The sequence below is a fragment of the Canis lupus genome, chromosome 12, assembly GCF_003254725.2.
Source record: "Canis lupus dingo isolate Sandy chromosome 12, ASM325472v2, whole genome shotgun sequence".
Classification (NCBI taxonomy): Eukaryota; Metazoa; Chordata; class Mammalia; order Carnivora; family Canidae; genus Canis; species Canis lupus.
This window is the reverse complement of record NC_064254.1, coordinates 19450420-19464598: the sequence shown is the minus strand read 5'-3', so window position 1 is coordinate 19464598 and position 14179 is coordinate 19450420. Positions and strand designations below refer to the sequence as shown.

Sequence of the window (14179 nt, the reverse complement as noted above, 5' to 3'; positions counted from 1 at the left end):
TGGCTCAGGTCATGATCCTAGGATCCTGGGATTGAGTCCCACATCAGGTTCCCCAGAGAAAGCCTGCTTCTCCCTCTGCCTGTGTCTCTGCCTCTCTCTCTCCATGTCTCCCATGAATAAATAAATAAAATATTAAAAAAAGAAAGTATTTCTTTAGCATTTTTCCTTAAATTAATCTTCATAATTCTCAAAACCACATCTATGAGGTGAGGCTCTGTCAGAATGAGATCTACAAGCTTTGCGAAGTGGCAGTATCATAGCCAATGAGGTTTATCTGAGGCGCGATTATTACTAATAGAATGATATTTACAGTCTAAATTAGAGGAGAATAGATGGAAGACAGAAAGTCATATGTCTTAGAAGAACAAATCCTTACTCCTATTTTAGAAATAATAAAATTTGAGAAACTGAACAACTAAAGGTCTGGCCAAATGTGTATGGGACCCTCACAAGTCTTTCTAATATGTTGACTAATCCAGCTCACTTATTCAGTATAGAGCGTCCTGAGGCACCACCAAGCGAGAAGGCCTTCTGTGTATTTATTCTACTGGCTTCCCAGCTAGCCAATTTCTCTTCGTTAGCATTCCCATGATCTGGCTGTGGTTTCTCTGATCATTCCTTGGAGCCATGGGAGCTTGTAGGGGATTCTCAGGGGCTGTTGGGCTGAAAAGAGTCTGAGGGAGCCAGGGCTGCTCCTGGCCACCAAATCCAGAGAAACCCTTGTTGTCATTGCCATTGTCATGCCTGGAATACTCTTTCTCCTGAAATTCACATGACTCCGTCATCATTTCACTCAGATTTCTTCCCAAAAGTTCCCTCCAAAGAGAGGCCCTTTCTGCATCACTCAGGCTGTACCACCACTCTTCCCAACCCTGCTCCATCTCCAGTCACTCTCTGCCAGCCTCACTTTGGTCTTCATGGCTCTTACTGCTACATAGCATCAAGGTTATTGGGGTATTTGCTTGTTTGTCTACTGCCTATGTGCTCTGCTCCCCCCCCCCCATTAGAACCTAAATCCCAAAAGGAACAGGAATTCTGCTGAGTTCAGCGCTATCTCTTCAGAGTGTAGAAAAATCTGGCACAACATAGGCACAATTTGTTTATAAGTAAGGATATTGAGATTATGTCAAAGATTACATTTTTGTAATGTTCTTCTGCCAGAAATATTTGAAAGCTGGTGGTCTATACCCTTAGATTCATATACATCTAAAGTGGATTCACTGACTTTAGCCCATCTGCCATTATATGTGTTTGAAACTCTTCCACAGCCTGATCTTCTATATCTCACTTGGTTCATGCCACTTCCCAGCTCAGAAGTTTTCCTTCTTGACACCTCATTGCCTTCAGAATATGGTCAAGGATCTTTTGCTGACATTTACTGTGCATCAAAATTTATCTCCAATGCTTTCCAGCATTAATTCTGAGTATTTTTCAGCATTAATTTCCTAAACCATTGCTCCTTTCTCCTTTCTGTCTTTATTTGCCTAGGCTTCAAAGCCCTACTTAAATATTCTCTCTTTTGGGTTGTTTTCCCTGACCATATTGATGAGAAATATCCTTTCAGAAAAATTGATTTGCAATATTCTTTTGGCATGTGTCACATTCTGATTTGTATTATAAATGTTTGTACATATATCTCATTTTATCTAGTAGCTTCTAAATATCTTCAGAATGAGAACAATAACTCATCCAGTTAGCAAAGTAAACAATCACTGAGCAATCATTTGAAAATGGATAAAAGCATGAGGCATTTTGTTTTACTTCTGCAAAGCCCTAGTAAAATCCACCCCCTCATCTCTAGGCTAGATTTATCTTATTCAGATGCTCATAAAAAGCAACTAATTAATAACAAATAAGCCAAGTATGTCTCAAGTATAAGATGTACACACAGGAGAACCATTTCTAGCTAATTTTGTTATGGTAGCTTTGGGACCAAGTCAGCCAGGAGTCAACAGACTGAAAACCTGACTGTGACTTTCAATCAAATTATCAGATTCAGCCCAAGGAAAGCACAGAAAAGAAAAACACAATGTCTCCCTGAGAAGAGAAAATAAAAATTCTTTTTTTGCCTGCATTATGCAGATGAAAGCAGAGGTTTGGTGTGGGTTGGTTTGTTTTGAAACAAATCATAGGCTATAACTAACTCATGTTCATAGGCAAACTTTTTTTTTCTTTAACTTTTCATTTTGTATTAAGTATAATTGACATATGATAAGCTATACATATTGAAAATATACAGTTTCATAAATTTTGATGAATATATACTTCCATGAAACATCTCCACAATTAAGAAAATGAACATACCTATCACCCTCAAGATTATACGCAAATTTAAAATTTTAAATTTAAAAATAATATACGTTAAATTAATTTTATATGTTTTTATGGATTCAAATACATTAATAGATTCATGTAATTACCACTACAATCAAGATATAGAACATTTCCCAGAAAAACTCCTTTATTCTGTTCCTCTGTCCTCACATCCTCCCCTGCCACTATGATTAATGCCTGACAATCACTTACCTGTTCTTTATCAGTATAATTTTGTCTATTCTACAATGTCATATAAATGGAATCATAAAGTATATACCCTTTAGAGATGGACGTCTCCCACTTAACATAATGCCTTAGAAGTTCATCCCAGTTGTCACTTTCTTACTAATAGTTTCTTCTTTTTTCTTTCTTCTATTTCTTTTCTCTTCTTTTTTTTTCTTTTTTCTCTCTTCTTCTTTTCTTTTTTATTTTCCTTCCTGCCTTCCTATGTTCCTACCTTCTTTCCTTCCTTCTCTTTCTTTTTCCTGCCTGCCTTCATTCCTTCCTCCTTCATTCCCTCCCTTCCTTTTTTGGTTCCTTCTTCTTTTTCTTCCCCCTTGTTTTTGGCTGAGTAGTATTCCATTGTCTGGATAAACCATAGTTGGTTTATTCATTCCTGTGTTGAAGAACATGTGGGTTGTTTACTGGTTTGAGTGGTTACAAATAGAGGTGCTATAAATATTTGTGAACCAATTTTGTGCACATAAACATGCTTTTATTTTTTTAGATTTTGTATGCTTTATTTATTTTTAAGATTTTATTTATTTATAAATAAAGCACAAGCAGGAAGAGCAGCAGAGGGAGAGGGAGAAGCAGGCTCCCTGCTCAGCAGGGACTCAATCCCAGGACCTGAGCCGACTCAATCATGACCTGAGCCGACTGAGCCACTTAGGTGCCCCAGATTTTGTATGCTTTAGTTCAAAATAATAATGGAATGAGAATGAAATTCTTCAGACTATTAAAGAATTTGAGACAAATTCTTAGAAAGATCCCATCTCTAAAGGAACTTGTCCACTTTGCTCCACCATCATGACCAGAATGGCTTTATCTATTTGCCACTACTCTACTCCTAGTTTTTCAGGTAACAAAATTCTCATGAACATTAGCAAATTCTCCTGGCTCTATGGTAGGAGTCTCTGTTCCCCTGTTTTGATGTGTTACATGCCATTTTTTAAATAGGATACATACGTTAGAGCAAGTAGTTTCACACATTCTGGAGCTGAGAGCATTTCTGTTCTAATTAGTGGAACATGAGAGTGAAATTGAAATTTTGCATTGGTGGAAAAGGTAAGTCTGAGAATAAAAGGAGAGAATTGGAAGAGTGCCCCATGAATAATGGACAGAATTGGAAAGAACAATTGCATGTTATTGTTGGAATTGGATTCTTGTAGTTCTTCAGAAATACAAATTTTGGATTTATTTTTGGTTCATTTAATCGCTTAATTCAATAAATATTTGTTGAACCTACTAAGCGGAAGATATTGTTGTAAACATATCTCTTCCAACATATTTTTATTATATCAGCATCTTTTATCTTATTAATATGTTATTATTGTTTTTTTTAATAGGGGCCAATTTTACAGCTCGATCAAGGTCATTCACTGTCTTACCTGCGGCTCCATCAGAGAAGTCAAGCATCATCTTGGCTGTTTCCCTATGCTCAGTGGCCTCATGGCTGGCTCTATGCTGTCTGGTGTGCTGTTGGTTTAGGAAAAGCAAAAGCAGAAGTATGTAGATTTTGTTTTTAGAATGAAAATATTGGTGGGGAAATGTCATCATGTATAATATAGTAACATTTCTTTTTCTTCCCCCAAAGAGAAATTTTTATGAAAGTGCAACATATTAAACCACATGGAACCAAATTATTCAATGCATACAGTAGAGTCAAAGATTACCTAGCCTTAAATAATAATAGCAATAATAGTGAAAGCTCATATTGATTGAATATTCACTATGGACCAGGTAGTAAGTACTTTATATGCATGGATTTATTTAGTGTTCACAAAAACTCTATGAAGTAGGTATTAAATATTATGTCTGTGTTATGCAGGTGGAGCATGATATACAGTAAGGTCAAGTAACTTGCCCAATGTCGCATAATCAGGAAAAACTAGACAGTTTGGCTCCAGATCCCATTATGTTCCACTGCTTGGATAATCCTCCAAAAAGTATGTTTAAGAATCAAGGGGAAGGGAATCAAAAGAAGGAAGAGAATGCTTGGTGGGTTTTTTTCCCTCTAGGAGCATGAAAACTATATTCTTGGACATTCTCCCAGAAGCAAATAATTTCTTTTAGGCTGGAGACATAGAGAACACTGATGGAAAGGAGTTCTGGAAAAGAAGCTTATTTTTTTTTAAGATTTTATTTATTTATTTATGATAGAGAGAGAGAGAGAGAGACAGGGACACAGGCAGAGGGAGAAGCAGGCTCCACACAGGGAGCCTGATGCGGGACAGGATCACGCCCTGGGCCAAAGGCAGGCGCTAAACTGCTGAGCCACCCAGGGATCCCCTAAAAGAAGCTTCTTTTTATCTTTCTACATAGAAAGCAGAAGTGAGGGAGATAGGGAGGCAGACCAGGTAGTGGAAAATCACTTACTCCACCCAAATAAATGGGGGGCTGAAACACTTGTGATATTAGGAGATGCTAGGAAACCAAAGTGATAAGCAAGCATGAGTACAAATGAGGTGAAGCAGAGAGAAAGTCAAAATAAAGAAAAGAAAGAGGGAGAAGCATGGTACCAGAAATAGAAGATTCACCAAGCTTGGGTTTCTGAGAGATGCTGAGGAAGGGAAGCTCCAGGAGATCCATTCTTTATTTTGAACAAAGTATCAGCATGATATCCCCCTTCTCTCCCTGTCTTGATGGGGCTGGGAAAACTGTCTTTCTCAAGAAGAATGGGATTTCATTCTGGGTTGTCACCTGTCATTTGTTGAATGCAGGTTTTGGTCTTTGCTTTTAAATCTAAATGTGGTGTGTGTGTGTGTGTGTGTGTGTGTGTGTGTGCACGCACATGCATGTGTTGCTTTCTGGTTTGAAAGCAAAGATCTTTCATAAGTTTTAATTTCATGTGACTCTGTGAAATACCCTATTTATTTCTTGTCCTCCATTTTACAGGTATGTGTATCAGCAATGGAGGGACTTCCCACCTAGCTCTGCTCACCCCATCTCTTCACTTTTGTTCCCTAGTTACAGAGGAAGCTTCTTCCTGCAGTTACTAACATATCATTACTTCACTATCCTCTTTTTTTGCTCTTTCAACTTTTCAGTATCTGTGGACACATTTCTCTGTATTAAATTCACATACTTTCCTGACTGGATGCAGACTCCTAATTTTCTTTACAAAAATGTAAAGAGATCAGGAAGCACTTTATGAAAAAATGGTAGAGTAATCAGTTCTGTATGAGTAATTTGTATTTTCTTCTTTATATCTTTCTGTGTTTTTCAATTTTCTATAATTAGCATTCATTACTTTAGAATAAAAAGTATCATTCCCCATCTTCCTCATGAAACAGAGTTCTCTGATTCAGCTGTACGGTCTATGTCAGCAGTATACAAAATTTTGATCTGGGGACCTTATTCCACTTTCAGTAATTATTAAAAACCCAAAAAGAATTTTTGTCAATGTGTGTTCATAGATTAGTATTTCCAAATAAGAAGTTAAAAGAGCAAATGTAAAATTTATTCACCTTAAAATAACAATAATACATGCATGTTAACATAATTAACATTATTACATTTAAAAATTATGTTTTCAAATATATATAATGAAAAGAATGCCATTTTTATAAAACTCTTTAATGTCTGCCTTAAGAATTGACATTTTTTTAACATTTTTAAAGAATTTATTCATCTTGTACTTTCAAGCATGCCATTCACCTCATCTCTCATACAAGGAGTATGTGCTCATGTGTTTGACAATTTGGGAATATTAAAACAAATTGAGAGGCCCCTGAGTGGCTCAGTGCTTGAGCATCTGCCTTTGGCTCAGGTCCTGATCCCAAGGTCCTGGGATGGAGTCCCGCTTCGGGCTCCCCTGCATGGAGCCTTCTTCTCCTTCTGCTGGTGTCTCTGCCTCTCTCTGTGTCTCATGAATCAAAAAATAAGCTGGATTCACTTAGCAGCTTCTGCATTACATTTGCTGCAACGTATTGTTTTTTGGCTGAAGTATATGAGGAAAATTCAGCAGCACACAGATACGTAATAGAAGGGGAAGAGTATTTTAATAGACTTCACAGTTAATTGTGGGTAATCTTCTTTGATACTGCACCCAAACTGGCCAAGAGATAGTTACTGAAAGGTACATCTTGATGTACTTTTTGTACTTGGTTACAGGAAAAACTACTAATCTGTCATGTTCTTTGAGTGGAGATTTATCTATGTGTGATTTTGAAACATTATGCTTTAGCCATTTGGAAAATATTGTATCACTGAGTTATAAAAATCTTCCAAATACTGACATACTTCACAGTATAATTTTTTAAAAACTGCATTTGTTAAACTTTAATAATTAGATATCTGCAAAACGTAAGCTGTCCAAAATTCTAAATTTGCCATGAGAGCTTGAATTTTATCACTGGCAGCAAATATTGTCAGTTGTTTCATAGAAGTTACAGGCTGGTCATTCACTTTAAAAAATCTACCAAATATCCAAGTTTGAATAACCAGAATCTGTCTTTTGTTCTTCCAATTTCTTTCAACGTAAAAATGGTGTTCGGTGAAAAAATCAACTATTTTATTATTTCTATTTTTTTAAAGATTGTATTTATTTATGTAAGAGAGTGAGTGAGGGAGAGAGAGTAGGAGGGGGCGTGACCAGAGGGGCACAAGGAGAAGCAGACTTCCCACTGAGCTGGGAGCCTGATATGGGGCTCATTTGGGAACTCCAGGATCATGACTTGAGTTGAAGGCAGATGCTTAACCTACTGAGCTACCCAGGCACCCCTAAAATCAGCTATTTTAGCTAAACTCAGTCACTAAAGTGCTTTTCCATGAGAAAAATTATCATATGCCATGGCCTGGCATCATTTGAAATTACATTACAATTTTTATTGTCTGCCCTCCAAAGTAGAATAAAAGCTCTGTGAGAGAAAGACTGAGTCTTTCTTACTCATTGTCTTTCCATTGCCTAGAACAGTTCCTGGCATGAGAAATGTATATATATTTTTTATTATGATATTTAATAAATAAATGAATAGAATATAAAACATCCCTTTGGTCAAAAGTAGGAGTCTTTAATCAAATCACACAACTGCATGAGCTCTATGGATTGTTCCAATGTCAATGTCTTGGTCTTGATATCATACTACAGTTATATAGTTTGTTACCAGTGGAGGAGGCTGGATGGGGGTGCATGACTTCTCCCTATATATTTCTTTGCAACTTCTTGTGAATCTATCATTAATTCAAAATAAAAAGAGTTAAAAAGAGCATTGTAACAATCCATACCACCTCAATCCAGTGAAAGCATAATATGAACTGTGAGGCACATGATGTAATTTTCTAGTATCTTCTTAACCTAATATATCAAAATTTATTTCAACATGGAATAAATTAAAAATACTAGATATTTTACAGTTTTTCAAAATCAAGGGTATATTTTATACTTATAGCACATCTTAATTTGAACTAGTCACATTTCAAGTGTTCAGTAGCCATATATGATGGCTGTTGTGTAGTTCAGTATGACACCTCAAAGTTGCCGGTAAGTATATGAGATTGTATTTCATTATTCCTTAAGCTCTGAATACATTACATGCATTTTAGTGTGTGTATATCACAGTCATTTTGTTGAGACATAGAAGAGAAACGCCTTAACACTTAGGACCTGTTTACGAATAAAAATGTCTTATTCTAAAAAACAAGAAACATTCACATTTTTTTCTCATTAATTTAGAAATAAAAAGTGAAGATATTTCTGAATTCAAGACTAATGATCAAAAGAGTCATATTCACATGTCATCCAAACACCCAAGATCACAAGAGACTAAAAAGGAAGACACCATGATGGGAGAAGGTAAGCTTGGACAGTAGGAATGATTCCCACAAGAGACACCTATCATGGATGAGCTGTGGCCTCCTTCTCCCCATGGCTGTCAGTTTCTGAATCAGTTTATTTGTTAGTGGCTTCTTTAGTCTTTGTTACTTCTTCTCAAGGAAATTATACCCCAGCCTAAGAGTATACAAGTCCCGCTGATTCACTCAGCTATTAACCAATTATTCAAGCTGACGTTCATATTTTTTTCTTAGGAGATGATAATTGGTTTAACAGTTGAATTTGCTACATAGAAAAAGGAAAACTAAAGTATAGGCATATCATCTTTCCCTTAGCTATTGCAAAGCTGCCAATCTGGCAACATTATTGAATTTGGGAAATAAGACAGTGGAGTTGCCAAATACCAACTATGCAAATTAGATTGAATATGGAACCCTTAAGAAATGAGTCAGGTTTGTTAAGCTCTGCTTTGTTCTTTAGTCATACTTTTAGCAAAATGCATTATTTGCTTACATTGTACATTATGCCAGTTGATTTTACTTGTTATGTTTTTTAATTGCCATTAGAATTGGTGACAAGCAAAGAAAAGGTAAGCGTTTACTTCAGACCACTGCTTTGCCCTTGTCCTTCTAAGACATAGAAAATAGGAAGATAATAGAAGACAAGATGGATTTGCAGAATATGGATATGGTGTATGAAAAATATTCATATAATTTCCATGGATCTGAAACACTTTGTAGGCTTTACTCTAAAGAAAATAATATTTTTATTTATTCTAAGCAATAGTGAATATTCATGATATTTTCTGCTTGAGAAAGGAATATGATTCCAATGGTTCTAGTACCATGTTTAACAAAAAAGTAGCAATTCAATGTTGTTCTGCCTCTAACTAGTTCAATGAACTTTGGGGTGTGTGTGCGTGTGTGTGTGTGTGTGTGTGTGTGTGTAAAATATCAGTTTGTTCTCCTGTTTGTATTTTTTCACATGGAAAAAACGAAGTTAATTTTTTAGAAATGTCCCAACAAATTAGCCAGCCATACTCCAGGCTAGACCTATACCAGAAGATGGTAGGAGGTTTAGAGTGAGTGGGTATGAGAAGAATGAAGAGAGAGAAAGAGACAAGAATTCTTTCTGGATTCCATCTAAGACCATTTTAATTTGGTTTCTAGAAACCTCTTGTCCATATTATTGCAATCAAATTCAGGACAAGTGTTCAAAAATGCTCATGTGAAATCAGCACTGCAAAGAACAGCATATTCAGCTGCATTCTTAAGCAAACAGCAAGAGTGATGCTAATCTCTCCCTAATCTAATATGGCTATCTACATGAATCTCAGTTGCTCTACTTAAATTAACTACATTAAGCAGTCCACAATGCCTGGGTGTTTTATTAAGGAACATTTTTTATATGGTGACTTATTAATAAATTATCAGGAATGAGATAAGGGGCAGGGTTCCTGTGGAAAAGTTTAGATTGAAGAGATGGGAGTATCAAAGGCCATTTTATTGGGACATCCAGGTTAAAAATAGAAAGATATGTTATCCAAATCCTCCCCTAGGGATCATAGCAGATTTGTTTCCTTATTTTCTACCCTTTGTCCAAATCTAAAGAGCATCCGTTCCAAGGCAAGTAATGATGCATCTCCTACTTTTCTTCAGGAATTATTACCAGCTATGAAACAATTAATTACTGCTAGCTTTGAATAAGTTTGGTTTTGTTTCAATATTTCCATGGCACTTAAGCTTCCCTTTTTCCTCTTTTTCTAAACTCTTGGCCTTTGCTGATCAAAAGATTGGCTCTGTCTCTCATGAGCACATTGCATTCACTAAGTACTATCCTGGCACTAAAATTATTTAGCTGGTGGAACTGAGTGTTTCCACTGCCCAGTAGATTCAGACTGTAAACTCATCATGTTATGGCTTTTATTAAAAATTGCATGGATGCAGTAGGGATGGTGGAGAGTTACAATGGAGAAAGAAAAGAGTGGTGCATATATTCTTCATATTTTACTGTCACCAGCCATACATATAGAATCATCTGAACCAGACTTTAATATTCATAATTGTGCTCATCACTCTGCCAATCAGATCTAATGAATTCCCAGCATTAGCCGGAAAGCAGGAGAATGTGACAGTTAACAGCATGAAAATCAGGAGTCAGATAGAGCAAGTTTAATTCTAACTATCCTATGGCTTGCTTCCTGATCTCAAGGAAGCCAACTATCCTCTCTGTGTCCATCAGCTCCTTCACTGGTAAAGTGGCCATAATAATACTGCCCACACTTATAGTTGTGCAGATTAAGTGAGTTAAGATTTGCACTAAAGTGTGCAAAACAATTGCTGGCATATTGTATGTAATATATATGTGTTATTTATTTTGGTTCTTCTTGTTATTTAAGACTCAAAGCCTTCCAAGCCTGACTCCATCCTATCTTTGTAATCTTACTTTGCAATTCACCTTCCTGCCCTCTGCTCATACTCCCCATACTAGCTCACTCATTCTGAGATGTGTCTAATATCTTCTCATCCATTTGCTTGCACAGTTTCTTCCAGCTGGATTGTTTATCTTCACCTATTAAAACCTTCTAAAGCTTTTAAGCGCCACTAAATACGTGTGTTCTTTTTTTTCCATAAAGTCTTTCCCAATCACTCCTACTTCATTGAAAATTAGTATTTTCCTCTTTGGATGACAAGAACATTAAATGTGTACCTCCATGGTAGTACTTGCTTTTTTAAGAATGTATAGATAGATAGATCTTTGTTCCTACAGGCCAATGGCCCCTAACCAGGGTAATTTGGGCCCCCAAATAGGGTGGTCCCCTCATCCTGGTTATCCCAAGACTTTTCCAGTTTTAAAAATCAAAGTCTTGTGTCTCAGGAACTCCCTCAGTCCCAGACAAATTGGGATAGTTGGTCATCCTACCTCCAGAGGACATTTGCAATGTCTGGAGACTCTTTTTTTAGAGACAGAATGAGCACAAGAGGGTTGGGTGAGGGGACAGAGAGAGAATCTCAAGCAGGGTCCACCCTCAGTACAGATCCCAATGTAGGGCTTAATCCCAGGACCCTGAGATCATGACCCAAGCTGAAGTCAAGAGTCAGATACCCAACCAACTGAATGACTCAGGTGTTCCTGTCTGGAGACATTTTTATTGTCACAGTTTCACAGGGAGGGGAAGATATTTCAGGCATCTGGTGAGAAGAAACCAGGGATGCTATAAAACATCCATAATGCACAAACCACCCTACAATAAAGATTGTTTGCCTCAAGATGTCAATAATGTCAAGGTTGAGAAACCCTAGCAGAAGCTATTATTTGTCTTTGTAACATGTAAATGGAAGATGCTGGAATGCCTTGATAAATGCAGTTAGATTATGTCTCTGAATAAATATTGAATAAGTATTTATTTACCTTATAATATTTATTTAATACCTTATGAGATCTTTGCTGTATAGTTGCAAGGAAGTGATATCTGGTCCCCTATCTGTGATGAGTTTGCAGTATGGTTGGGATGTAAGAATAATACTAGGGGGTAAATGAGAGAACAATCCTAGGCAGCAAATAATTAGATATAAAGCAATTACAATGAATGACATGTATTCAATGAGTTTATAGATGGGAGAGAATGCTCCAAGAGAGAAAGAATATCATCAACTTAAGTTACATGTTTAGTCCCTCTAGCTCCTAAATCATATCACATTGTTTCAAATCCTATTTGCCTTGGTTGTCCAATCTTCACCCACTCAGGTTTATAGAAATGTCAGGGAGCGAATCTAACTTTGCTCTGTCAAAGGTCAATTTTGTATCATTCATTCTCAACTGTTCCCTTGCTCCCCTAATTGGGTGAACCAGGGGCCAATCTCCCAGGAGAGATACCTCAGAATTATCTTCACCTCCTCTTGTCCCTGTACCACCCTGTGCATTTGTTCGAGTTTGACCAATTCCACCTCTGTAACATCTTTGGTTTCCATCTTCACCCACTCTTTCACAGATCTATCATCAGTTCAGTTTCAGTTCACACCCCGCCCCTTATAGATGTCCACTCTACCACTCCTTCTTTTCCCTCCAGGATGGTATCTCCTCCTTTTTTTTTTTTTTAAACTCTTATCTTCAAATCTTTCCAGATTTATTTTTTTTTAAAGATTTTATTTATTTATTCATGAGAGACACAGAGAGAGAGAGAGAGAGGCAGAGACATAGGCAGAGGGAGAAGCAGGCTCCATGCAAGGAGCCCGATGCGGTACTCCATCCTGGGAGTCCAGGATCATGCCCCAGGCTGAAGGCAGGCACTAAACCGCTGAGCCACCCAGGGATCCCAATCTTCTCCTTTTCAATTGGTTTGTGTGTTTGTGTGTATGTATGTGTTTTGAGTTTTGTTTTGTTTTGTTTTGTTATAGCTAGAAGGAATGATCGATACCCTTCTCTTATCTTTTATAACATTTGCCTCTTGTTCACTTAACACCCTTTAAATATAATATAATTGTGATGTTTGTGTGGTCTAGATCCTTTTGTAAAAGTTCTATATCTTTTCTAATTCCAGCAGCACTATTACCATAGAGCGTTAGGATATTAGACGGCTTATAATAATGGTTGCTGAGTGAAACATGAAGTTAGAGATGAAGTGAAACCCCTTCCTGTCCTTCCCCCTCTCTAGAGAATCCTAGATTCCAGCAGTTTTTTCAACTGCTATAGGAAAAGCCCTCTATCTCTTCTAAAGGAAATGTGGAAAGCTTATTTGGGTTCACAAAATTAACCACAGGATAATGAATTACATCTTTGGGGTCCTAACAACTGGCAAAATGTGACTTCTTACTTCCAGGCAAAATGCTTGCTAGGACCACTTTAGTTTCCTTGCTACTGCCTTCCTCTTTGTGGGACAGCTGCTGCTACAGAACTTAGTGCTTCCTTCTCCTGAGCAAACACTGATCTTTGGTCACTGGCTCCTCCTCCTCCCCCTCCTCCTCCTCCTCCTCCTCCTTCTTTATTCCATGTACCCAATGTTGGGAATTGTAAATTGACATGTAAAAATGGCAAGATATTATGTATGTGTGACAATAACCATCAACTTTAGGGATTTATGTCTCCAACTTTAGAGTTCTATTGACTATGTATGATGTATTTTATGAATATGAAATAAAAAGAACTATCAGTTTACCTTCATAAGTACAAATCTATAAGAATGACAGGGAGAGGGGAGGTTGCCTCAAGATGTCCAGAAGCAGGGAAAACAAAACATCTCAGGACTACAAATTGTCCCAAGTTCCCAGGAAAGTAAAACTATATTTGGAAATTATTAATAAATAGCATGCCTGCATCATATAATTTAAAATATATGAATATCTCCTAATTTAAAAATGTGAATAAAACCTAGCACTTAATTCCTTAAGAAAACTTGTAAAAATAGGAATAGTTTTTAAAATACTAGGAATAAGAGCCTTCCTGCTAAATAAGATGGAGAGTTCCAATGCTCTTGCAATCAAGATCCAATATCATGTTTAATGATGGAATATTAGAAGTACTAGTCTCATGAAGACAAAAGCAAATAACTCATTATCGCAACTTTAAAATATATATTTTAGAATGCTAGGAAATACAGATATAAAAACAAAACTAAGGCAGTATTAGAGAAAATAGGTGATGGTTTTCAGATGATATAATTGTTTAACAGTAACTTTAAAGATTCAACCATTAACTGCTATAATTTATAAGTAACTTGAGTAGCTTACTCAAATATTATATTATGCAAAAATAATGTAAAAATCAATGGTATGCAGTTAGGAAACATACTGAAATGCATAATAGTGACTAAAGAATATCCTGTCTTGGAAAACAACCTTAACAAGAGATGTATTGGACTTATATAAAAAA

General features: G+C 36.6%; 1 protein-coding gene and 1 pseudogene across 1 annotated transcript in view; both read left to right on the top strand.

Annotated features, from left to right (window-relative positions):
* Positions 1-14179, top strand: part of PKHD1 (PKHD1 ciliary IPT domain containing fibrocystin/polyductin) — a 469911-nt gene that overhangs the window by 443918 nt on the left and 11814 nt on the right. The window contains 2 exon segments of the mRNA XM_025419015.3: positions 3885-4043; positions 8213-8332. Of these exon segments, the coding sequence (XP_025274800.3) occupies positions 3885-4043; positions 8213-8332 (279 nt within the window).
* Positions 235-355, top strand: LOC112641878 (U4 spliceosomal RNA; annotated as a pseudogene).